Source organism: Chiloscyllium plagiosum, chromosome 1, assembly GCF_004010195.1.
Source record: "Chiloscyllium plagiosum isolate BGI_BamShark_2017 chromosome 1, ASM401019v2, whole genome shotgun sequence".
Classification (NCBI taxonomy): Eukaryota; Metazoa; Chordata; class Chondrichthyes; order Orectolobiformes; family Hemiscylliidae; genus Chiloscyllium; species Chiloscyllium plagiosum.
In genome coordinates, this window is record NC_057710.1 from 95,964,553 (window position 1) to 95,991,978 (window position 27,426).

At 37.3% G+C, this 27,426-nt stretch overlaps 2 protein-coding genes across 19 annotated transcripts in view; one reads left to right on the plus strand and one right to left on the minus strand.

The window, feature by feature from the left end:
- apbb2b (amyloid beta (A4) precursor protein-binding, family B, member 2b) overlaps positions 1–11,422 on the plus strand; it is a 265,952-nt gene extending 254,530 nt beyond the window's left edge. For 11 of the 13 annotated variants that reach the window (XM_043692343.1, XM_043692335.1, XM_043692382.1 and 8 more), the window contains 5 exons: positions 3,363–3,450; positions 4,754–4,837; positions 5,732–5,847; positions 6,256–6,435; positions 7,050–11,422. In XM_043692343.1, the coding sequence (XP_043548278.1) occupies positions 3,363–3,450; positions 4,754–4,837; positions 5,732–5,847; positions 6,256–6,435; positions 7,050–7,217 (636 nt within the window). In that variant the 3' untranslated portion in view covers positions 7,218–11,422. The remainder of the gene's footprint in view (positions 1–3,362; positions 3,451–4,753; positions 4,838–5,731; positions 5,848–6,255; positions 6,436–7,049) is intronic. The other 2 variants (XM_043692372.1, XM_043692429.1) reach the window with 1 other exon arrangement.
- Positions 11,423–17,367: 5,945 nt separating this feature from the next.
- Positions 17,368–27,426, minus strand: part of LOC122550944 (putative methyltransferase NSUN7) — a 154,566-nt gene continuing 144,507 nt past the window's right edge. For 4 of the 6 annotated variants that reach the window (XM_043692491.1, XM_043692482.1, XM_043692463.1 and 1 more), the window contains 2 exons: positions 22,399–22,993; positions 17,369–18,413 (listed from right to left, as the gene is read on the minus strand). In XM_043692491.1, the coding sequence (XP_043548426.1) occupies positions 18,334–18,413; positions 22,399–22,993 (675 nt within the window). In that variant the 3' untranslated portion in view covers positions 17,369–18,333. Of the gene's footprint in view, positions 18,414–22,398; positions 22,994–27,426 lie in introns of all 6 variants that reach the window. The other 2 variants (XM_043692499.1, XM_043692509.1) reach the window with 2 other exon arrangements.

A 27,426-nucleotide genomic window follows, 5' to 3' on the forward strand; every position in this document is an offset into this window, starting at 1 on the left:
TTGACTGCTTTGCCTGGTTTAACTGGTACAAAAGATCAAGGATTTCTAAATGCAAATTGTATTCAATGCAAATCACAATTCTGACTTCTTTATAAGAACATTGCAGCAAATGCCCAACCCACCCCCAAAGCTGCCCCTGAGGGGAACTCATTGCCCTCCAGCATTTCCGCTAATTGCATCAATGTTTGAAGCCTCTCCAGATGAAGTTGAACATATGGTTTCAAAGATACTGAGAGGTTTTAAACAAACTTTTTTTGTTTTATAAGGAATTTCTGTTGTATCCGAATTTAATTTCATTTTTTAAAAAGTTTTAGTTTTTTGAAGGCATGTTTTACATAATTTTCAGCCATTTAAAATGCTTATTTCTGGTGATAAAACAATTTTCTAAGTATTAATAACATCTTACCAAGTTGCCATTCCTAAATGTATCAAGGTATATTATTAAAGCAAAATTATATTGAAAACTTTTTTTCCATTACAGTGATTCAGGGCAGATTCGGAGTTAGGTGATATGTCCAAACTGAGCAGAAACTCAGGCGAGAAAGAGAGACATACTTGTCAAATTGAGTGGCTTACTGCCAACTGTGCCCAAAGCAGAAAGTATTTTTGCACCTGGATTACATAAATTACAATGAATGAGATCAAATGGGCAGCTCAATAGAAATCCCAAATTTGACTTGCTAAATGTACTAGAAATTAAATTTGGATAATTTTCCAATTAGCAGTCATTTATTACTAGCAATCCAAACATTGTTTAGATCAAATTTTTTTATTCGTTCATGAGATGTGAGCATCACTGGCAGAGACAGTATTTATTGTCCAACCTTAAATGCCCTAAAAGTGGTGGTGAGCTGCTTTTTTCAAACGGCTGCACTGCATTTGGTGTAGGGGCACCCACAATGCCCTAAGAGAAGAGAGTTTCAGGAGTTCCAGTGACAGTGAAGGAACAGTGACATATTTCCAAGTCAGGATGGTCAATGCCTTGGAGGGGAACTTGCAGGTGATGCCAGTTGGCCTTGTTCTTTGAAGTGGCGGTGGCCATTGTTTTGGAAAATGATGTCTAGGGAACCTTGGTGAAGGTCTGCATCTTGGAAACTGTGCACAGTACTGCTACTGAGCGCTGGTAGCGGAGAGTGTGAATGTTCGTGGAGGTGATGCCAATCAAATGAGGTGGAGTTAAGCTTTTGAGTGTATCTGGGTTTTATGTATCTCTGTGACTATTTTTGTTGTCAAATTTTGAAGACATTTGAGATTAGAATGCAAACGAAGGTATGAAAATGGATACCGGTAATATAGCAGTGGATTAATGTCTCTTTGGATATTGTTGAGCTGTTTTGCTGTTGTGATTGCACCCAAGCCGAATGGCGACTGGTCGATTGCATACCTAACTTGCCTCTCGTAAACAGAGGAGAGGCTTTGAGGATTTAAGTGGTGAGCCAATTGTCAATTTCTGTCACTGCTGTACTTCAAATTCTGGTCAGCGGTGGCACCCAACGTTTTGATAGTGGTTACCTTGACAATCTGGCAATAGCAGAAGGCCTTTTTTACAACCACAGGTCAGATGGCATTGCATTATTTGCATTTTCCTTACTATAAGGAAGGCAAATGGAATGTTGGTCTTTATTCCAAAGGGAGTGGAATATAAAAGTTGGGAGGTTTTGCTAAAACTATACATGGCATTAGTTTGACTACAATTGGAATACTGTAATCAGTTTTGGGCCCCTTATCCAAAGGACAATATACTGCTAATGGAGGCAGTTCAGAGAAGATTCACTAGGCTGCTACCAGGTATAGAGGGAGTGTTTTATAGGGAACAGTTAGGTAGATTGGGTCTATACTCATTGTAATAGAAAAGAATGAGAGGCAACTGGATTGAAACACACAAGATTCTTTGGGGTCTTGCCACGGTAGATGTGGAGAGGTTGTTTCCCTTGGGGAGAGTATAGGATCAGAAGGCATACTCTCGGGGGACACTTTTAAGATAGATGAGGAAGAATTTCTTTCCTGAGAAGGTAGTGAATCTGTGGACTTTTTTTAGCTGCAGAGGGCTGTTGAGGCTGGGTCATTAATTACATTCATGGCTAAGAGAGATAGTTAAAGAATAAGAAAATCAAAGGTTATTGGAAAAGGTAGAAAAGTGAAGTTGAGGATTATCAGAGCAGCCACTATCTCATTGAATAATCGAGCAGACTCAATGGGCTGAATGGCCTATGCATGTTCCTACATTTTATGGTCTCATGGTCTTTCAGTCATACCAACCTCAAGATCCTTGTGGAGGAAAGGGAGATTGGCATTGGAAGTAGTTTACAAAAATGGTGGGATCAAGGGTTGGTTTTTGAACAGAAGATGGAAAATCTGACACAGGGAGGAATAATATCCAGAGGTAAAAAGCCACTAAAGTATCATCTAATATAGAAGGAAGGGAAGTTGAATGATCAGTTTGTTAGGAATAGGATTGGGAGACCAGGAGGTGGATCTCATGTAAGAAATTAGTTCAGATGGGGAGTGAAGATGAAGAGAGAGAGACTCGAGAGAAGAAAATCAAGTTCAGAGCTAGGGCAGAGACCATTTCCAAGAGGAGTGACTGGCTGGGCAAGGGGAAAACTGGCAGATGGTCTTGGTCTTGGTGACAAAGAAACCTAAGGGGCAACTTTTTCACACAGAGGGTGGTACGTGTATGGAATGAGCTGCCAGATGATGTGGTGGAGGCTGGTACAATTGCAACATTTAAGAGGCATTTGGATGGGTATATGAATAGGAAGGGTTTGGAGGGATATGGGCCAGGTGCTGGCAGGTGGGACTAGATTGGGTTGGGATACCTGGTCGGCATGGACGGTTGGGACCGAATGGTCTGTTTCCATGCTGTACATCTCTATGGCTCTATGACTCTATGACAAAGCTTGGATATATAGGGGAAGGAGACATTATGAAGACATTTTGCAATAGAGAAAAATTGGAAAGAGGATTATCTTCGCGTTCAAAGTTGATATTGGAATAGTGAGTAAACCTGGAAAGTGCTGAAAGAGCAAGATAATATGTCATGTTTCATACATGTTAAATAAGTCTAACGAGTGGAAATTACATTTTGCATGGTGCTATTCAAAGACTACACACAATACATTATCTAATAATTTATCCTGTTACTGTGTGGGACCTTGCTGTGCATTGTAAATTAGCTGTGTATTTTTAAAATTGGAGCAATGCATTTATTTGAAACTAATCCTACACTGGCTGTGGCACCATTACTGGCCCTGTTAAGCCATTTATTTATGTTTGTTCCATGTTTATTCCCTTTAACTCCTTCTACTGAGCTGTTGGGAACTAAGACTTCAGATGATAACTAATGGTTTTTGTTTCTGCAGATAATGGCAGAACGAAGGAACGCCAAAGCTGTGGCTTGCAGTATCTCTCAGGAACGAGTCAATATGAACCTTGACGTTCCTCTACAAGGTAACATTTTCTTCTGAACAAACTGTCCATTTCAGTGTTTTTAGCCATGTTTAATGGTAGTGCAATGATCTCTAATTCAGAAAGGTGTGAGTTCACTCCAATGATTTGAACATGTAATCTGACTGACTGTTTTCCGTAGTGCTGAGGGAGTCCTAGACAGTAACTGTCATAAATGGCAGTAAAAATATGCTCCTTCTGCCCTTCCCAACAATTCAGTATTATTTCACAGAGCAGAGGTGAGGTTATCCCTAATCTCTTGGCAAATACTTGTCCCTCAATCAAAATCACAAAAGAGATTACCTGATCATTTCTGTTATTGCTGTTTATAAGATCTTGCTGCATGCAAATTGGCACCCAGGGTTCCCACATAATGACTTCAGAGGAATTTCTTTGGCTATAAAGCACTTTGGAATTTCCTGAGGTTATGAGTGGCTTGCATTTTCCTTTTTTTCCAATAACTATTTGTAATTCTTAATTGTGTAAGTGACAAAGTAGAAAGTGTCAAGAGCTGACCCTGAAAATAAGGAGAACAAACACCAAGTCAAAGCATTTTGACATGATTTGTAATCTGAGTTGCTGAGAATATAGTCAGACTGTTTATGGATTTAAGAAAATAATTAATCTGTATCCATAAAATATAAACAAATCTCTGATCATAACAATATGATGCAATTAATGACATTTGTAATTACGTTCACAGTTTAGGAGTATTAGTGTTACCTCTATTTATGCAGATTAAGATATCTCCTGTGTAATTGGGGGCAATTCCGTAATGTGAGTGCTTTATAGATATTGGATTTTTAAAATATTTATAATCCTGTGAAAAATGTAATTCAGGATTACAGTGGTCCAACACTATGGGTTTTGAGAACTTAAATGTTTATTTATTTCAGTTTGAAGTCAGAGTTTTGGGCTGCCTGTTTAGCTTAATAATAAAAGGGTTTAATAATAGCTCAGTTGGCTGGACAGCTGCTTTGCAATGCAGAGTAAGACCAACAGTGTGGGTTCAATTTGTGTACCAGCTGAGTTACCATGAAGGACTCTCCTTCTTGACCTTTCCCCTTGCCCATCACATGATGACCCTCACATTAATCCACCACCAATCATCTCGCTCTAAAGAAAGAGCAGCTCTATGGTCTGGAAAGATTTCAGTAACTTTTTTATTAATAATGGGGAGGATTTTTAAGTTAATAAATATTCAAGCAGATAAACTCTGGTGCCTGTAAATTGTACAAATGTAAAAATGGCATGCATATAATAGAAAATATAATTTGTTGTGCCTAAACTTGTTTGTGCTCTGTAGTAGATTTTCCAACACCAAAGACAGAACTGGTACAGAAGTTTCACGTTCAGTACCTTGGTATGTTGCCTGTGGCCAAACCATTAGGTAAGGTATCATGGATTAAAAATATTAGAGCTATTGTTGCTTTTTTTCCAAATAAAATCAGGACAAAAGTATAAGTAGGCATCATTTTTAATGCAGATGCTAATATGTTGTTTTATTTTAAAGAATTAGAGGTTTTTTGTACTCTTTATAATATTTGCATATACATGGTATTTAGAAATAGGTACAAATATAATGTAATTGAAATAATGCTATTTTTAAAAACAAGACTAAAAATGGTAGAAGTAAAATATATTGCCTGGGGCCAGTTAAGAAAATTAAAATGGTGAAATTTTCAAAATCAAGCTGAGAGTACTAACTTCATGGTTAAATGGAGGTAGGGGCAGAGAATGGGAACCAATTGCACTCGAGAAAATGGTTTAATGTAAGCTTGCTTACCTTCACTTTTATGTCAGTTTCTAACTTTAATATCTTGGAGGCCATGGGGTGTTCACAGAACCACTACCTCCCAAACTGTGGGGCATTTACAGGATAACTCCCTTCCTCCCTCTCTGTTATCAAATCTGATTTTGATCAAATGATTAAAAATCTTTTTTTTTAAAAAAAGGCATTCCCACAATATCTGTTTAACCCTAAATGTGCCCCTTTTGATGTCTGATTTACCCCAACACATCTGAATCTTGTCTATCTTGCCTGATGACCATCCAATCAGTCAGACTGGCAGAGAATTTGCTGAAAAATGTATAAAATATTCTGCGGTTGAATTTGGCAGGATATGAGGGAAGCTCTTGCCTACATTTTGCAATGAAAAATTTTTGCTGTAACCCTGTACATTCTGTTCGACCGACACCACTCTTAGCCCAGTTCCAAGGAAATACCAGCACCTTTTATGGAAGAATATTGACTTGCCTTATAGTTTTCTGCTATGATTGATAGGTATAGAAATACTGAATGGAGCAATTGAGAGTTTGCTGACCACAACTAACAAGGAGGACTGGATATCTGTTATTATGAATGTTGCTGATGCCACTGTGACAGTAATAAGGCAGAAGGTGAGTCATGGAGATTTCTGTGTGGTTTAAATTCGACCATACTCTAACAATGTTCTATGAGTGTTTGTTGAGTTTAGTTTTGTTGAGATACATTTAAATAGCGTTAAGTACAATAATTCATATAAATTATTGGTGCTAAAGTTATCCTGTTTCTATCAAAAAAGAGATTTTCCCTCAAACTTTTGTAAGATAATTGGAGGGTTTTGGAGTGGCTTAATAATTTTCAATTTATCTCTCATTCGTTTATTGGTGATTAAAGTCAGTGGCACAACTGTTTTGTTCAAATTTTAATTTTACGTATTGCTAAAATGTTTCTCTCTAACAAAAATTGATACAGGGAGAAAAAGCTCATTTTCATCTTCTATATGACAACTATTTCTATTATTATTCTTTATCCACCCGGAGCAGGATGAAGATGAGGTTTTGTTGGAATGCCGTGTTCGTTTCCTATCGTTTATCGGTGTGGGGAAAGACATCCATACATTTGCTTTTATTATGGACACCGGAAATCAGCGTTTTGAGTGTCATGTCTTCTGGTGTGAACCAAATGCAGGGAATGTATCAGAGGCTGTGCAGGCTGCATGTATGGTGTGTAGCTTTTTTTTAGTTTTTAACAATATGCCTATGTCAAAGTTGCAATGTGCTTTAAGTCAACTAGTACATTCGTGAAAATTGAAAAGTAAGGAGTTTCTTATGATACCTCAAGTATGTCACACAATTCACCAGTCATACTATAGTGTTTCATGCAAGACTAAGACTTCTTCGCTCATGATTTGTTGAGATTGCTGAAATAAATTCAGCTATATTTTTTTCTTTGCATCATAGACAGTAGCCACATGCCAGAATTACCTTTAAATTAGGTTTTTTGTCTTGCTTTGTAAATATCACAGTATGACCAACACTTCATCTTTGACATTTACTTTATTTGACTTTGCAGCTCAGTTAGTTTCAGCTGCATATTGCATCACAGCTAAGCTCTAATGTACTACAACTTCACTATTTTTGCATGTAATTCTATATCCTATTTTAGTTTTTGTTAGATCTTCAATTTTAAATTGAAATGGTTAACAAAGCAATTTGAACTATTTTCAAATAAATTATTTTAACAGTTGCGAAATGTCTATACTTAATACTCTATATTTTCTGGTTGATTATCTTAAGAAAATTACAACTAATTGTATTTAATGCTTTTTGTTTTTTAGCTTCGGTACCAGAAATGTTTAGTAGCCAGACCTCCTCCTCCAAGGATGTGCTCTTCTGGTCCTCCAACAGACTCTGTGACAAGACGTGTCACAACCAGTGTAAAACGTGGAGTTTTGTCTCTCATTGACACTTTAAAACAAAAGCGACCAATATCTGAATCACCATGAAGAGGATTGAAAAGATCCCTTTAGACGTTAGTCTAGAAATAACTGAGAGGACACAACATGATCCGTGCAGATGTTGAGCCTTCAAGTTATATATGCTGATCCTCTTGTCTTCAACATATATTGTTTCATGTTAAAATTAATGTAAGACGAGCATGTTGTCTCATTCCTCATCATGACATTTTGGGAGGCGCATGAATAACTTTCTGCTATCAACGTTTGAATTCACTAACCAGTGGAAGGTATCTGGAATTTCTGTACACCCTGGATTAAACGATGCCCAAGCAGTTTATCTCATTGTCATTCAGGCTGGAATTCTCACAATCAACCTTACACCAGAAGTATTTACTAGTGCACTTATTCTGTCACTAACACTGGTGTATCATAGTGGTGTTTAGACTATAATAGAACTGTTCCTTTCAGTCAGTAGTATCCTTTTGGCCATTGCAGTTGTGTGATCCTGTGTCCTGACTTATAAGGTGATCAAAAATTATCCCTTGTTGCTCTGCTGTTTGCTGTCAATGAAGGAAGTACCAATTAAAACAACTTAAACTAATGTTGAAACATAGAGGTGTGCAGCTCACCCGTTTTGTCAGCTTTCATAAGCTCATTTCATAATCATTGTCCTAGCCACAAGCTGTACATTTTCCCTGTAACATAGAACAATATTTAGCCATAAGCCATAAAAGTTTATTATGTCCTATGAATATTTTTTTAGAAAACAGAAAAGGTTTACTAATTAATCTTTAGTTATTGTATCAGCTTTTAATCACTTAAAACTTCACAGTTTTAATAATCAGAAGCCATTTGTAGAAAATATTCTTTGCTGCTTGGGCCATTTATTGATGAAATCTGCATCATTGCTTTATGCAGTGTAATTTGGAAATATGCCAAGAATACCTGGGAGTATTTCAACTTGTCAGACTGTTGGCTATTTGTGTTAAATACCATGTTTGTTTTTGCCTAGCTGTACTGGGTAATAAAGATGTCAGTAGTTTTCTTCAGCTTTAAGATGATGGAGTGAAAGAAGTAGGCATGTACAAAATATCTTAATAGAATTATGAATTAAATCCTTTTTAGAGCATTTAGCTCCTAGAATAAGGCAAATTGGAAAACCTATGTGTCAACTACCCTAATAAATATCCTGCTAAATCTTTCAAAAGTTCAACAAACACATTTGAGGTATTTGTTTATCGAAGCAAAGTAAGTTTAATTTCTTAAATAACAGTCAATTGTAATGTAAGTATTGTCACCAAATTGCTAGTTCAAATTTCTATTAGCATTTTTTAATGTCACATGGAGAAAGGTTTGAGTTCAGGTCTGAAGATAAATGAGGTTTTAAAAAAATACAGGACAAAGAAAGCGATATATTTCTATCATAATTCAACTGGTGAACTAGAGGTGTGTGAGATGAATCAGAGCAGATAGATCTCAGCTGAGCTGAAAGCTATGGATAATATCACATCCAGTTTATGAAGAATATTGAAGTATTGCTAATGTGGAATTCAGAGGCATCAGCAATGGAGTAGGGATGGGGCGGGCGCGGAGTTGAAATTTCTTAAAATTGTGAGTGAAAATATACACAATAAATAATTGACCTGGAGAATGAACCCGAAAGGATAATACAAATATCACTTTACAATCATGTTCCTTTCAGGCTGGCAACAGGTATTAGTAGGGTTTTTGTCATGCTTTCCAATAAATCCCAGTCTCACTTCCTGTTTTAACTGCACCAAAAGGTTTTGTTTGGCTTCAAAATCAGTTAATTTTAATGTTTACTTTCTCTAGTTTCATATTGCATTTGAACACAATGTAAATATTTCAGTGTTTTCCATAGGTTTAGAAAAAAAAACAATCATATTGTGAACTCCTGTTTTAAAATTCTACTTGGGAAGAAAGTGGTGTCACAGGTCCAGTGGTAATTGTTTTAATTATAAGGTTTTCAAGCTGCAGATATGCAAATTGAAACTGCATTATTTGCAAATAGAGGCACATTGTGTGTTACATCAAGGTCACAAACGTGTGTGCAGTGCTTTTACAGAATATTTATAACTAATGCACAATGCAGCAAAACCAGATCTGTGATTGAAAAGAAAATCAGGCTGGATTTGACCAAATGGTATGTTTTTGGAGGAGTTTTTGTCAGTTTGTTAAACAACCTATTATTTAAACCAGTTGTTTTTGTTGCTATAAATGCAATACTTGTAGAAGAATATCAGTACTTATTTTTATTTTTTTAATGAGTACACAAGCTAGTTGTAACTAGATTATGAATGTTATCTATGCATCCATTATAAGCAGTGGCTTTCTAGACAAATTGCTGTGTCACTGCTGTGCATGCCATATAGCTATTTTAAGCAAAACAGCAAGTAAACTTTTTAAAAAAAAAGGCAAATTCATGAAAATATTTTTTATTTTATTTATTATATTTTATATTGAAATATCTCAATTGAGTTATTTTATGTTCTACTGTCAGTTCTCACATTGTAGCGAATTAATTTCTAAATACTGTCGACTGACATGAAGGTAATTAAACATTCATTGTTCTTATTCTCTCCTTACAATGAGCCAAAGTACTGTTGTGATACAGGAACAAAGCCAGTTTCAAACTGATTTTGTTGATGATAATTGGGGATATTGGAGTGTCAGGAGTTTACCAGATGGGTTGTCATTGATATATCCTTTTGTACTTCCCAACAATACCCCTTTATTTGTTGTTTTAATTACATGAAGAAACTATCAACTGTTTGATTTTTTTTGTGGGGGGGGAGAGGAGAACAGGGATGGGGAGGGTTTTTTGTGCAGGAACCTTGCAGCTTTAAAAATAATTACAGCTGTATGTACATTAACTGATGTTCAATATTCTGGTGTTTATACCTGTCACACATTTAAACATTCTCATTGAAACCAGGTAAATAATGTGGCATGTAGCTGTGGATGTCTCCCTTGAATGTCTTCTGCAGGAGCTAAGATTCTTTCATCAACTTGGCCTTTGCAGATAATTTTAGTCAATCTGCTTAGAGATATTAATTACACACCTCTGAAGTAGGTGTGACTTGAAACAGGATCTCCAGGTCCAGACCTAGGGACACTACCACTGCACCACAAGAACTAAACTGTTTGCATTTGTAAACCTTGCTCATGAGGCAAATTCATGTATATATTAATATCAACAATATAAGGATCATTTCACCAATTCTTACCCCTCACCAGAAACACTACTTCAGCAAGAGTGGGGCACAGAATTAGTTCTTGTGTCCAGTCTTGTCTCCCCAGAAGCAGGTCTTACTCGAGTGCAAGGTGGCCAATTTTGCCTCATGGTCAAAATATATGATTGGCAGTGCATTCTTAAATTGAATCAGTGTTTTGAAACACATATTTGATAGTTTTATTTATGTCACTTAGCAGATTGCCAGGGATCAGTCTTGGACCACAGAGTTCAAAGTATTCCTCTTGTAGTTGCACTGTGGTCAGTAGTAGCAATTGTCTTAAAATTATAGACTCGCAACCTACCTGGGTCTGGTTTTCTAAGATCAAACAGTTGCTGTACATACAAGCCGAGACACATTTAAAACCATTGCTGCTTGGACTTCTCATTTTCTGTTGCACTTAGAAGGAGAATTGACGGTCTTGCCTTAATAAACAAATAGAGGGCATTTCATTGGCAGAGCAGGATGTTCAATCCATTTGCAGATCATTAGATAACCTGTTCTTAAAAACTCAAAAGTCTGGTGAAAACCCATTGAATTGACTTGGTGCTGTATAGTGCACTGTTAATGCACATCATGGTAGACACAGCAAGTGCAACGTAAATTTTTCTTACTCTTCATTTGGAACTCCTTGTTAAAAGTGACTGGCATTCTACATTCCAACAGTTACTATGTGGTTGATATGACCTCTGTTGAAACTGCAGATTTATCTTTGATATCAACAGACCTCTAAACTGTTTCATCTTAAATTGAGTATGTTGCATTGTTAAAATCCTGAGCTGTGTAGCTCAGCAACCACTGAGGCCTCTGATATTTTATCTTTTTATTTTAATCCTCATAATTATGTACACTTATTGCTATGGAAAACGATCTATGTTAGAGCTGTCCAGTGGGCCATTAAGCAGCTGATTTACAGTACAGTAACTGTTCTCTTCTGCTTCCCACTGATTTTACACTTGTAAATGTAATCCATTGTGAGAATAAACTGCATAACCAGTATGTTTAATTCTGCCTCTGATTTTGCTACTGAGCACACAAAACAAAATGTTCACATATTGACAGTTAAAGGCACTTTTTGTTATTTACATGTCTTTCAGGGACTATCTCCTTCCACTCTTGGTCTGCAGCACAAACTGTAATCCGCACATGGAGCCAAACGTAACTTATGGAAAAAATTAAATCTACCACCATTTGCCAGCTTAGATGATGTCCATTTTAAAGAATGATATACCGTGTTATTTACTTCCTTAAGCCTTTTTACATTTCAAAAATAAAGTATAGGTCATTCCAAAACTGACATTAAAAAACATTTTAGTATCAATAAAATATAGAGGTGTTTGAGAATTCATTTTCTTTTTATAAATTAACCTGTTAGATGCTTATATCACACCTCTGGAGCAGGTGGGATTTGTGCCCAAACCACCTGGCTCAGAAGTAGTGACACTACCATCCCCCCTTCCCAGGGAAACGACCTTGTCTAGTTACTCTGTCCATGCCCCTCATGATTTTATAAACCTCTATAAGGTCACCCCTCAGCCTCCAATGCTGCAGGGAAAATAGCCCTGGCCTATTCAGCCTCTCGCTATAGCTCAAACCCTCCAATACCCTGGCAACATCCTTTTCTGAACCCTTTCAAGGTCTCTAAATCTTTTCTGAACCCTTTAAAGTTTCACAACATCCTTCCTAAAGCAGGGAGACCAGAATTGCATGCAGTATTCCAAGTGTCTTTACTAATGTCCAGTGTAGCCGCAACATGACCTGCCACCCCATGTACTCAATACACTGACCACCATTAAAGTCTTGTTCATCCCAAACACCTGTTTAATGAAGGCCTACTCAATTCTTATCTGCTAACTTTACAAAAGACTATCATGACTCACCAGTGAATTGTTTACACTGCTACATAAGTGAATGTCACATCCTCCATTATCAATATGCACCTAGGAAATGGTAATTCAGTCTGTTCTTGTACATCTTTATTAGGTGCTTTTAGAGCAACAATTTGTAAATTGCTGTAAACAGATCATCTACCTGGATGGATATTACCTATTGTGGCAAGGAAGAAAAAAAATCTTTAATGTTTAAAAAAGGGTATCTGGTATTCCAACAGGTGCAGGCCACTCAGTCCAATCTGCTTGTTAAAGAGTCATACTTTTGCAAAGATTGTACAAGGTGTGAGTGAGGTCAGGGCACTTGAAGCAAGCAATCAGCATCACCTAGAGGAGATGGGAAGAAAGGCACCTCTCTGTGACAGGCTGTCAGGTAGGCCTAGATTGATTGAAAATACAAATGATAGCTCACACTGAAATAAGTATTGTAAGCCATAGAGACATGGTTGCAGGATAGCACAAATTGAGTTCTGAACACTGAGTTGTGTTTGACATTCGAGAAGAATATGAACCTAGGCAGAGACAGAGGTGTGACATTGCTAATCAAGGATACCATTTGTGTAATAGTTAGAAATGATCTTGGTTAGGGTAGAATTGTTTTGGGTGGAGTTGAGGGTGGAATAGTCACTAGCAGGAGTGATCTACAGGCTACCTAACTAGCCCCAATATGGAACAAAGTATGCAAGAAGAAATATTAAGTGTTGGTGATAAAGGGGCAGCAATAATTACGGGTGACTTTAATCTACTAGTAAACTGAAAAAATGAGATTGACATTGGTAGCCTTGATGGGAATTTCATAAAATGCTTAGAGAGCATTATATTTAACTTGGTATTGTGCAATATGACAGGATTTAAATGATTACTGAGTAATGGCACCACTGGGTAGCATATTATTGAATTTTACATTCGCTTTGAGAGTGTGCAGGTTGGACCTCAGACTTGTATTTTAAACAGAAGTAAGGGCAATATGTGAGCATGAAAGCTGATGTGAACTAACAAAGACCAGTAGCAATTCAGTGGCAGACATTTGGTAGATCAGATGATTGATTCAGAATAGAAAAAATGACAAAGAATATCTAAAAGCTTAATCAGGAGGAAGAAATTAAGAGTATGAGGGGAAACTAGTAAGTGTTTCTATAAGTTTAAAAAGGAAAAGTAAATTTACAATTCATCCTCTTGAGAGAGAATAGTTACTAATTCATGATTTTTAAAAAAAATGGATGAAATAAGTAAATAGTTTGTTTCTGTCAATCATGAAAATGGCACTAAGCACTCTTGGAGCTGCAGACTAACAAGTCTCCAGGTCCAGATGGATTTCATTCAAGCGCCTTAAAAGAACTTTCCAATCAGGTAATAGGTATTAATTTTTCAAACTTCCTTAGATTCATAAAATGTTCCATTGGACTAAAACGTAGTTGCTATAACCCCTCAGTCCAAGAAGGAAGGGGGCAGGAAACAGTTGAGTAGGCTGGATGTCTGTCATGGGGACACTATTCAAATTGATCATTAATGGGTTTACAGCTGTGCACTTCAAGGTAATCAGGGTCAGCTTAGTTTCATCAAAATCATGATTAACAGAGGAACCTCGACGAACTGAAGGATACGTGCAGGGAGTACTTCATTCGGTTAATCGAATTCCAGGTAATTGGATGCCGGATAACATAGTTTAGCCAAGCATCGGGACCTTGCGATCTTGCCGTATAATCCGATATTCCAATAATTGAATGCCAGATAATCGAGGTTCCTCTGTATTGGAGTTTGTTTAAGGAGTAACGTGTTTGGGATAATGGAAAGTCTACAGACTTACTGTACTTTTATTTCCAGAAGGCATTTGATAAGGTTGCACATCAAAGGTTGTTCCAAGATAAATGCTGATAGTGCAGGGTATCGTAATACAATGGAGAGAAGATTGGCTGGCTTACAGAATACATGCATAAATGAGTTTTGATCGGCAGGATGTAATGGGTGGAGTTCCACAGGATTAAATTAGATGGGAGCGAAGGTATAGTAGCAAAATTTGCAGATGGCACCAAAACCGGTAGAAAAATATGTTGTAACAAAAGTATAAGGAGATTACAAATAAATATAAATAGTTCGATTGGGCAAAAGTCAGACAGATGGTATAGAATAGGAAAATATGAAGTTCAGTTTCGCAGCAAGAGTGAAAAAGCACAGTAATATTTAAATGGAGAATGACTGCAGAATTCTGTGATGCAGAGGTATTCTAAGGCCTGAGTCTTCATATGCAGTGAGGTCCCATCTTGAATGCAATGTGCAGTTATGGTTTTCCCATTCAAAGAAGCAAGCAAATACAAAGGAGGGAGTTCAGAGGAAGTTTGCCAATTTGACATCTGGAATTAATAGGTTGTCTGATCAGGGTAGGTTGGGCCTGTTTCCACAAGTTTAGAAGATTGAGAGGTGATTTGAATTCAGTATAAAATCCAAAAGAGATTTTGACAAGGTATACATGGAAAGGATGTTTCCTCTTTGATTATTTGATTTTTTTTTGATTACATTACAGTGTGGAAACAGGCCCTTCGGCCCAACAAGTCCACACAGACCCGCCGAAGCGAAACCCACCCATACCCCTACATTTACCCCTTTACCTAACACTACGGGCAATTTAGCATGGCCAATTCACCTGACCCTGCACATCTTTGGACTGTGGGAGGAAACCGGAGCACCCGGAGGAAACCCACGCAGACACGGGGAGAACGTGCAAACTCCACACAGTCAGTCGCCTGAGTCAGGAATTGAACCCGGGTCTCAGGCGCTGTGAGGCAGCAGTGCTAACCACTGTGCCACCGTGCCGCCCACAGTAATATTTGGGTAATCTTGTGGGTCAGTTCAGAAATAGGGGGCAACATTTTAACAGTAAGCTTCACTCTTAGGTTTTTCTTAGGAGAGGTTTTTCTTCCCTAAGCATTGAGAGAGTTTAGAATTCTCTACCTCCGAAAGCAATGTAGATGATTCATTATATATTTCTAAAGCACTAGTCGATGAATCCCTTGCCTAACAAAAATCTAAGGTTACCAGATATAGACGGCACAGGGACTTCGAAAAACAAACTGATCAGTTGTGATCTCATTGAAAAGCAGAGCAGGCTGAAGAGGATGAACGATCTACTTCTGCTCACATGTAATGTCATTGGACAAGTAACGAAGAGACCCAGGCTATTGTTCTAGCAACCAGTGGTTCACATCATGCTGAGGAAGAATTTAAACTGATTTTTTAAAAAATCTGGAATTAAAACCTATTCTTAGGAATAGTGACCATGAAACACTTTTCTGATTCACTGATGCCCTTTGGGGGGGGGGGGGGGAACCTTTATAAGTGACAACAAATTCATAATAATGCACTCTCAATTGTCCTCTGAAATGGCTAAGCAAGCAACTGAGTTCCAAGACAATTAGGGATGGCCAGCAAATTCTAGCCTTGTGTCATCAATGCTGACATCCCATGGAGAATAAAGAGAAAGGTGTGTCCTACTCTTTTACTGTGGTACTGCAAGGTTTTCTCCAAATACTTATCCAATCTTTTGTGAAAAAGTATTATTGTACATGCTTCCATGACCCTTTTGGCAATGCATTCCATTTCAGAACTTTCCAAGGTTCTTTTGTTTTCCTTCTGGATTTTTCTGGTTCTTGTGTCTTACATCTTACCTTACTGACATTTCCACCATGAGTAACAATTTTTCTACTTATTCATTTTTCACTCCATCACAATTCTATATCAACAACTCAATGAAATATCCCTTTAACTACTCTTCTTAAAGTAAATAATTCCAATCTCCCCAGTGTTTCCTACCAATGTTTTGTAAAAGTCTATCATAATTTTTTTGTTTTGTACTGTCAACTGTCACTATTTATAAAGCCAACAACATGTCTTTTTAACAGCTTTCGAAATTGTACTACCATTTTCAAAACTTACATTCATACACCTGAAAGTCTCTCTGCATGCCTAGAAAAATATATAGTAGTATTGCCTCTCCTTTGTCTCCCTAACAAAATGAATAATTTCACTGTCTCTGCATTAAATGTCATCTTCCACTCCACTCCCCATTTCAGCAGCATATGTTCTCCTGAAGTCTGTTTAATACCTTTCTCATTTTTACTGAACTTTATAGTTTTGCAACATCTACAAACTTTAAAATTATTTGCTGTTCAAATCCATGCCATTAATATGCAATTAAAATAGTGGTCCCAATATGGCCACAAGGGAAGACCAGCACACTGGCTCACTGACCTTTCACACCCATATCCAGTTCTAAAATTCAACAATTCATAACTACTCCCAACTTTTTGTTCCTTAGTCAATTTTTTTACCCATGCAGCCACTGAGCCATGAATCCCATACACCTTTAAATCTCATGAATTTTAATGTCTTTGTATAGTATATTGGAGTTACTTAGGAGCAAGACTGATAAGTTCCACTGGCTTATGCAAGATTTTCCCTGCCCATCCAATCTCACCAAATCCAATTTCTGCCCAAAATCCACCAAGGTTATTGATTTCAGCAGTGCCTGTTGTGGTCAAAATGACTTAGATAATGTTTCGTGAGTTAGCTGGATTACAGTTGGGAGTGCTGCAAGTCTTGAGGAAAGATTAGGAAGGTTCCTATACCTGATTATTACACAGATGTTTTTTCAAGTGCGTCCACGGGTGTTGGGTCAAGATCGGAATCCAGAGTTTTGCTACTGTGTACAAACTCCCCCAGAAAATTTGTGGCCACCAGCATCTCCCCTGACTTTCGAGTGGCTCAGTAGTTAGCACTGCTGCCTTACAGCATCAGGGACCTAGGTTCGATTCCAGCCCTGTGCAACTGTCCGTGTGAAGTTTGCACATTCTCCCTGTGTCTCCCACAATCCAAAGATATGCACGTTAGGTGAATTGGCCCTGCTAAATTGCCCATAGTGTTCAGGGATGTGTAAGTTAAGTGAATTAGTCAGGGGTAAATGTAGTGTAATAGGGTAGGGGAATGGGTCTGGATGGGTTACCCTTCAGAGGGTTGATGTGGACTTGTTGTGCTAATTGGCCTGTTTCCACACTGTTCGGATTCTATGACTCTTCTCCAGCTTGGTGCCACGCTACAGCTGTATTTCAAGAAGGAATGTAACTGAATACCTTGGAAGTAGGGCTTTTACTGACCATTTCTGCAAGGTCTCTTTAGGGATAGTATCTTTACCTGCCTGAAACAGGCTCATCGGCATCATATTGGCCAATGGTTAGGGGAAGGTAAATTAAATCAATAAGTTACAAGATTCACTTCTGGTTTTAAACTGTTTAATAATTCCAGCTGACACTGCAATCAGAACAGAAAAGAAACAGGAAAACACCTAACAAAAACTGTCCTTTTGAAATCATTAACTGGCATGAGAATAATTCATAAATACAGATGGGAAAAATTGATGGCTCCCTCATGACTCAGCCAATCAAAGAGGTGCGTGCTCTCATCAGGACATCACAGTTGCTTTAAAGTAAATTGTTAATTTGAGGGGTTTTTGGATTTGCTAAAATTTATTTAATGTATTGAAAGCCATCTGTATGGAACAGGAAGCAGCATTTGCAAGGTGTTTATTGTATGGAATCAAATATGTGTAGTCCGTAATTTTCCAATCAACAAACTAATGATCAGTTGATCAGAGTATAAATTCCCAGTGTGCTTCCTACAGGTTAGAGATGAAGGTGCATGGAAGTGAGTTTTTTTATGCAAAGAACCTTTCTGCATTCTTCCTGAAATAGATGTTAGTTGGAAGTGGTAACCCTTCTCCTAACTCCCAATGCTACTGCTCCTCTGTTCAGTTCTTTCCACGTCCAATGCATCCATTTGGAGCTTTAATACAAAAAAAACTGACGAGTTCAAGATGTCCATTAATTTCATTGGGAAAGTAGGTGCTGTTCAACCAAACCTGTTTTCAGTCTCTACAGACAGGTGTATATGCTTAGCAATTGGAAATATTTGATGGAACACAGAAAATCATGGCTTCAAATCTTTTTAATGAGCACAGAGAACATCCTGCCTTCAAGTCCTTTTTGCTGCACATACAGCACATTGTTGCTTCAATTCTTGCTTCTTCATGCTTCCAGGAACGACCTTTATACCTATAATTTATAAATTTCATTTATTGAATTTGAAGTTGAAAAGCATTGTCAAATACTGACTAATATCATGTATTGTGATGCAGAATCCACTTATGGTATCTCAATTTACTACTGAACCGTATTTTGTTAAAAGTTTAAAGAAATAAAAACTACAAAGGAGGGTAAATTTGTTACAATTTAATTGTGTACAGTGTTACATTTACAAAGAATATATATAAAGTGCAAATCTGTTAAAGGTATAAGACTAATAATGAACGTGCAGCATTCTAATTGGAGATTACAGGCAGAATTGTATTCATTGTGTGTGCTGCATAAATGGCACCATGTAGTTTATACTTTTCTGTGCATTTAAAAAAAACAAGCTTACTCATCAGAATATCAGAACTTCATTATAATACTTTCTATACATCATGTAAGGGGTTTGAAAATAAAATTGACATTGCACGGGCACAGTGATATGACAGGATAACAGCCTTATTGTAATAAATTATTTTTAACAAATTAAAACATGGCCACAAAAGTATATTCACAGGGGTCAGGGACCATAACTTGAGTATTAATGAAATATGAGCTCTGAACATTTGACATTACACAAATGCTTTGGGAATGAAAAGTTGCCACCTTTTTTGGTTACTCATTCATACAATACCAAGGACAGATGATTGTGCCGGAAGTGCTAGGAAAGGTAGATTTGTGTATGCATACAGTGCTCTTAAAATTACAGCAGCTAACAAAATAATTATTTTGTCCCAGAGCAAAATTGACATAAGTGCTAAAATTGCAACTATTGGGGAAAATAGAATGCTGCTTTATACTTAGGGTAAAATAGATCTGTCATGGTGCATACTGTCATACTGTACTGAAAACTTCACAAATTTGAACAAAAGATATTCAACCATTTTAATTTAAAAGATCCCTAAGATATCTCCCATTTCAATGCACTAAGAATATGCTCATTGAGTTTATATACAATGTTGTCCTCTAGTGATCCATATTACTGAATGTAATTAGGTGAAGATTGAAAGACCAATTTACTTTTAATAATATTTCACATGCCATTTATATAAAAATCTCTACGTTCAAAGTAAATAATAGAAATTTCTCCTCTGCAATTTTTGAATATTTTTCCTATCATGAACAGTACTGGCAATGTCACTTTTCTGTTTCTGAATTCTTGTATCCACCACAAGCTCCACATTGATCCATAATTCAGGAATAATGTAATGCTGTTTAAACTATTAATGACCCATTTTATTTGTACAGTAATTTGGTAAATATTTCAGTCAAAAACAGCAATAATAAAAATCTGAAGAGCAATGAAACATGTATATTTAATTGGTATAAGTGTTTTTCTCCAATAATTTGAATACATTTGCATACAATTATGACAATTTAAGCAACAATTCAGCAACATTCTCAATGAGGCTGTATTCTAAATACTATTATAGATTAGCCAACCCAATAAGCTAAATTGTAAATGTCCATACTCTTAAATTCAGGCCAGAATCCCACGAAATAAAATAAAATAAAATAAAATACACCATCTCCAAACACTAACTTCTGTTATTTCTTCCTACAACCTTATTACGGCTTAACCATTTATTTAGCACAATGCCAACTTAAAGTCTTGACATCTTAATTTCTTTCAAACATGGATTAAAAAGATTAAATATCACTCATTTCATTAATACTTCATTTGATTTTATTACTAGTAACTATTTTATCTTGGAACTGGTTCAACAAAAGAATGGAGTGGTTATAGTAAAGGAGATATAATATAGTTTGATTATAAGAGCATTAAACGATAGGAAAGAAGAAATAAATAACTCTGGATGATTAAGTCAATCCCAAATAAAATGGATCATTTGTTATCTAAACATTGGTACAAAAGAAAAACTGAAGAGGTGGTTAAATGCAGGATAAAGACTTTGGAAGTTGGCTTATAGGCTAAAGGAATAATGAAAATGTATTGACATGGTAGTCCAATGACTGTCTAAATAGGTGCACATTATTTGGAGACAGACATTGAAAGGTTGACTAGAGAAGCTAAGAGCAAGTTTATGGACTATGAACTGGCAATGAAATGAAGCAAAATATTTCAGGGATGTATCTGGTCAATGACATCTCATTGATATTGTCAATTGTATAAAGAAAATAATTAGCCCCTAAAAATGGTCAACTTCTGAATTGAAAGTGGAGTTGGACAGAAGGTCAATAGCTTTAGTTTTGAATGGTTACAGAGGATTCAGGAAATGCCCTGTTCACCCTGAGCAAATAAGTGTGGTTATTAAGGCTCAAAAGTGAGGCAGGATGTTTGATGTGAGAGGTTGCGTCCAATATTTTATTTGATTTTCACAGAATCATCTCCAGATGTCCACTTACTGGTGTGCATCTCCATTTGGCATAGAATTCAAGTCATGGAAGAGGAAGATTATTACAAGAGTTAATCCACTCACAGTTGGGAAATTAAGGATATTTTTCAGGAAATATGCTGGGGAGGGTGATAGATATTAATACGTAGCAAATAAAGACAGACCTCAAATGACTAGCATATAGACACCACAAAAGGTAAAGGATATTATTTGGTTGAATGTGATCAAATGATAATACTTTGCTCAAAGAATACACCTGATCTTAGTGTAGAGTCTTTTTAATATAAATATACTATACCTAAAATATTCTTCTGTACTATTTTACATAATATGGAATTGCATGTTAAATGCACAAACAGGACTCCTTAAAATCACTAAAAACCTTGATCATGCCAATTGCATTTATGCAGATACTTTCCCTTTGATGCAACAATATCTGTTGTTCCCTTTTGTTTGTCCTCATTACCATTTCGCAGACCTTAAAGCCTAAGGAGAATAAGATACTGTAGTTGCAGCAGCTCTCCTATTCTTCAATTTTTCCTGCACATGGTGGCCCCAATTGGATTCAAAATAAATGTCAAAGCAGCTACTCATTGTCAAAGATTAACTAAATAGGTAGGACCACCTTTACTTGGAAAGCCAATAATATTATGTACTACTTTGTTCCACACATATTGAGGGGAACTACAGTATACAGGATGTTTTAGGATGCTTTAATCTTTGAGGCTCTAATGTGTGGAATTCAAATAGTCTAAGTTTAAAACAAACTAAGGTCATCACTCCTCTCATAGTGTAGTGAGTAATATTTACTGAATAAAGACAGTACATATACCCTCTCTTCTGGATTAAAATTTCCTCATACGAGTGGCTAATTATGTTTTGTTTTGGGGTGAAATGAATGTCGCTCTGAAAGATAGGAAATACCTAAACAAGATATTTCTGTTTTTAATATTTTAGTTTTGTTTAGAACATAGGTCTATAACTAGTTATTTTTCCCTTTTTCATTATTGTTGAGAACAATTACGATTACATATTATCCCTATATTTGGTTCTTCAGTTTTTAAAACAAAGTGGCCCAGAATGATCCAGAAAGGACCGTTATGTGGCTTTGACTTAAATTAGTTTGATAGAACAGACTCAATGTGGTTTTTCTGACTGGCTTGACCATCTACCATAATATATAGGACACAGCTTCATTTCATGAAGTTAACTGATGGAATGAGAATGAACCCGTGCTGCTGAAATTACCTCGACAGAAGCTTCTTACTGGGATGGAATTTAATTGCATTTTAGCTGGTGACAATACTCATGTAATTGTTCAGGCACGTCTGTTGTTAGAAAACATGTCTAGTGAATGACTAAGTATGTATGCTTACATTTTTAAGATTATTGACTGTAAATTTTACCTTTTTTATTATCATAAGCTAAATCACAAATTGTTACTTATCCAGCAATGAATTCACAGACACTACAAGATTCTTCAAACTATTTTAAAATTATATAAAACATCAATGTATGCATTAAAGATTCAATTAAAATTTTAAAGTACTTTTTACAGTTCATTCTTTTACCTTACACCCAAGGGCGTGATTGCCTGCGCGAAATAGACATACCTGTGTCTCTTTGTTTTTTCACACCTAATGAAGTCACAAATGCATTACGTGAATAAGGGAAAGCGGGTTGACTAGTTAATCCATGGTACTGGAAGAGGTAGGGTTGATTGTAACCATGGTTTTGAACCCCATTTGAATTGAGGTATCGTATTGTAACTGGAGGAAGCAACATCTCTACTGGTTTTAAAACCAACTTCAACTCTTGTTTTGTTCCAGTTGAAATTCCTTTCCGACTAGCAAGCCTTCCCACTGAAGCAGCATTGCTAATATTTCTCTTTACTCGGTTGGGTAAGGTAGGAATAGGCACGCGTTGAGTTAATTTGATGCTTGACCCAGTAGTACTGGCCTCACTTCTAGACAATTGCTGGGAGGCTGTGGAGGTTCCGTTAACTGTAACTGATTTCTGTTCATTTAAAAATTCAGTTATCCTCGACTGGGCTCCACTGAAAGACACCATTTTTGGTGTAAAGACTTTGTTTTTCTTTCGTTTTTCTTCCTTTTTCCGAACTCTGGGTGTCTCAACTCCATCCAATAGTCCCTTTGCAGCAGCTCGAGCCAATACATCCTTTACAGACACCGCTCCTGATGGATCTCGCTTTAAATTAAGAAAATTACACAAGTCAGAATCCTATTGATAAAATTAGTTGCTGGCAATTTTCATAAACAAACACAATGGCCTGGATGCTTTTTCAAAAATGCAGCAATTAAAAATCTAAGCTATCGGATATAAAACCCCTGTTCTTTGTCAAAAACCTGGAATTCCTACCCAACAGTATGGTAAGAGCATCATCAAGCTAAGCACTACAGGGAGGTTTAATGAGAAGATTCATACTCATCTTCAACGATTAGAAATGAACAATAAATGTGGCCTACAGTATTTAATTATATCCCAAGAACAAACTGCTCACTGATTAGAGTCATACCTAGTACAACAGAAAATCATGATGCTAAAAATCTCAGCTCCAGCACATCATTGTAAGAGTTGCTAGGACCATAAATCTTCAGTTTCATCAATTACTTTCCCTCCATCGTCAGGTCCAAGTGGGGATATCCACTGATGATTGTAGAATGTTCTGTACCATTTGTAACATCTTAGTGAAAAAGTCCACATTCACGTGCAGCAAGGTCTGGACAACGTTCGAGTTCAGGCTGACAAGTAGCAAGTAACATTTGCACCACTTAAATGCTGGGCAATGACCATCTCCAACAGCAGAATTACCATGGCTGAATCTCCCTTCATTAACATCTTGAATGTTAGAACTGAATTTTAACTGGACTGGCCACATAAATACAGTGGCCACAAGAACGGATCAGAGACTTGGAGTTTTGCTGTGAGTGATTAACCTCCTGACTCCTCAAGGCCTAACCCCCAAGGCACAAGTCAGAAATGTGGTGAAATACTCTTTACTCGCCTGGATTAGTGAGCCTCCAACAACATCGAAGTAGCACACCACCATTGAGAACAAAGCATCCCTGCTTGAATGGCACCTCATCCAGCATTCACTCCATCCATCACTTTTGGTGCAAGGTGGCAGCAGGGTACACCATGCACAAAATACAATGAAGCAAGTCAGGAAGGCTCTTTCAACAACAGCTTCCAAATTGCAAACTACCACTCAGAAGAATAGTGGACCCATGGGAACAGTACAACCTGCAACTGACACACCATCCTGACACAGAACTACATCACTATTCTTTCTGTTTCAGGTTCAAATCCTGGAACTCCCTTCGCGTTCCAGCAGCATTGTGGGTGTACCTACACACATGGACTGCAGCAGCGCAAGAAGGTACTCACACCACATTCTCACAGACAATTAGGGATGAGCAATAAATGCTAACTGTGCTAGCAATGCCCACAGCCCATAAACAAATACAATAAAAATATAAATAAGTCTTTTCATCAACACAAAAAAAACTTAACATACTTTTCCAAAGCACCTGTTCCCCCAAATTAAGTTTTAAAAAAAGAACCTGACCTACAAAATGATGCATTCAGCATGTCAGCAGATTTTCTGTTCTCTCTTTCTTGCTCTAACCTGAATCTTTACTATACCTGATTGATTATGAAGACATTTAACACTTAAGTGCTACAATTAATGGCTCGCTTTATTCACCACAGTTCTAAAACTTTGAGAGACTGGAGTGCAGTGCTTGTGTTTTGATTACAACACCAGCACAAGGTAGGCTGATAATTTTCTCTTAGGAGAAAGTGAGGACTGCAGATGCTGGAGATTAGAGTCGAGAGTGTGGTGCTGGAAAAGCACAGCAGGGTCAGGCAGCATCCGAGGAGCAGGAGAATCGAGGTTTCAGGTAGAAGCCCTTCATCAGGAATGAGCGTATTCCTGATAAAAGGCTTATGCCCAAAACGTTGATTCTCCTGCTCCTCAGATGCTGCCTGACCTGCTGTGCTTTTCCAGCACCACACTCTCGACTCTGATAACTTTCTCCTGTTAATCTGATCATTAGAGATAGCAGTACACCATTTAACACATTGAGACTGTTCTGCCATTTTATAAAATCATGGCTGAGCTGATTGTAGCCTTAACTCCACTTTCTTGCCTGCCTCCCATAACCTTTGACTTCTTTGTTGAACAAAAATCTGTGTCAGTGAGCTTGGAATGTATTCAATGACTCAGCCTCTTGCTGTCTGAGGAGAGAATTCCACCAAAGTCTAATAACGCTCAGAGAAAACCATTTTCTTCATCTTTACCTCAAATGCTGTCTTAACCACTACAATCTTTGGGATGTAGATACACCCACAATACTATTTGGGGGAGAGTTCCAGGATATTGAAACAACAACAGTGAAGGAGTGGAGATATAGTTCCAAGTCAGGACAGTGTGAGACTTGGAAGGATGCCTATCATGCAATCTGCTTTGTCCTAGATGATCCTAGCTTCTTGAGTGTAATTGGAATTACACTGATTCAGACACTCAATGAATTTCAATGAATTGTAATGTAGGTAAAAGGGGAAGGGTATTGGGTGGATGTAGGCACAAGGTTGGCACAGGTAATTGAAGAGCCATGACAGACGGGTAGAAGGGATTAGATTGCATAGGTTGGCAAAGGACTCTGTGGGATATGATGAGGGCAGTGGAATATTTTATATCTTCCCCTGTGGAGAAATATGGTACCTCTTTCAATCTGGCCTCAGGTCAGTTAACTGGCAGTAAGCCACTTATGGGTTTAGGAAAAGCATGCTTGTACATTACAGGTACATAATCTCTAAGTTTACTAAAGGTTTGAAGCAGCTGACCAAAACAAGTGTGAAGTTATTAAAAGGTCTAAGCTATTGGAACCATTATAGAATTTGTGCTGAGTCACTGATTTTCCAAAGTACCATTTTATCAGTGGTAGTGCCTACTAATGGGAAGCTGTTCAATGGAAAGGAATGTTAATATAAGGTATTAAGCACTTGAGTGAAATATTCGTTTTCATAAGGGATTGGTTGAAGCAATTTCACAGTATTGGATGTATGCATTGTATAAATGATAGCACGTGTTTTTCAATTATGATGTAATCCATAGGCTTCATCCTCCTGCTTAATGCCCAAGGCAGTAATAAGAATATGCAAGTTGACATGGGAGAGAAGGACAAAGGGTACTAGATAGGAATATGAACTGGAAATAGGAGCAATCAAGGATGGTGGGAATGATTATGGGCACATGGGATATACAAAGCCATAGGAGATAGGCATAGATGGTGCAAAGGTTATGAGATACCCGGGCAGGTGAGTGCAAGAGCATAGGTGGGTGTGGAGGATGACAGAGGTCGATGTACATAGGATAATTAGAGGGAAAGAAGGGGCATCATTGTGGTGGAAGAGGACTAGGTTGGCATTGCTGGTGATCAAGTGAGAGAGGGTGAAAGGTGGTGGGATGTTGTCTAGGCAGAACTTCAGCCCACCCCACCTCAAGAATTGAGCAATCTTTTATAACATTCCTGGGTCACTTGGCCCGTCTTCCCATCCAGGACCTCCCCAGACCAAAAATTTAAATTATGGGTAGCTAAGTTTTAAGTTTGAGGCCATGGAACTAGAATTTCTCTTGCCTTTGTGCTCTGTCTCAAGAAAAAAAATTGTGGCCAGAAACTTAAATCTTCATAGTGTTAAATGGGAAAAAAGTTTGGTTTATCCATTTGATAACAGTGTTAGTGGAATAGTTGAGAAAGACAATGCTTTGACAGAGGTGAGTGTCAGCAGTATTCATATGGGAGTTGACATACTTTCAGATGATGCTGTCAAGGAGCAGCTTACAAATGACTAGGGTCACAATCATGTAGCGTTTCATTTGTGACTGTCATGAGAGTTTGTTTTAAAACAAAAATGGAACATAAATGAAAAATGTGCTTAAAATTAGCTGATTTGTCAGTGCCAAGTTTACGCTTCTGCTCAAAATAAATTTCACTCCTGAATACAGTCAATATTTAGGTTTAAAGTTAAATGTAATTTTGAAATGTTTTGTTAAAATGCTTTAGCAGTGAGTAGTGTGTCAGGACCCATAGACAGGCAACAAAAGGCAATTGACACTACCATGACTGAGGTTGCAAACACCATGCCACAACATGCTGCACTATTAACTTCCACCAGATGCACTATTAGTGCATATGAAACCTTCAGTTAACCCAATGACTATTTCATTATGTATGGACTGGGGTGGACAAAGTTAAAAATCACACTAGGTTACAGTCCAACAGGTTTATTTGAAAGTACAAGCTTTCAGAGCACTGCTCATTTGTCAGGTTTCAGTAGAACAACTTGCAATGAAAAGCCTAGGGTATATTTCATTGAAAAACAAGTGTAGTCACTGACTGACACACAGACAGATATATAGCAGAGCATCAGCAATGTCTTTTGTTGTAGCAGTGAATTGACAGTAGGTAACTGGGTCATGTCATTTTAGAAGGTAAATTAAAGAGAAAAAACACTCACACAATTGCATCAGGCATCTGTTTGATTTATATGCAACATATTAATTGAAATTGCAGTGATTACCAACAGTAAGAATTAGAGGAAACTTTCATCCTATT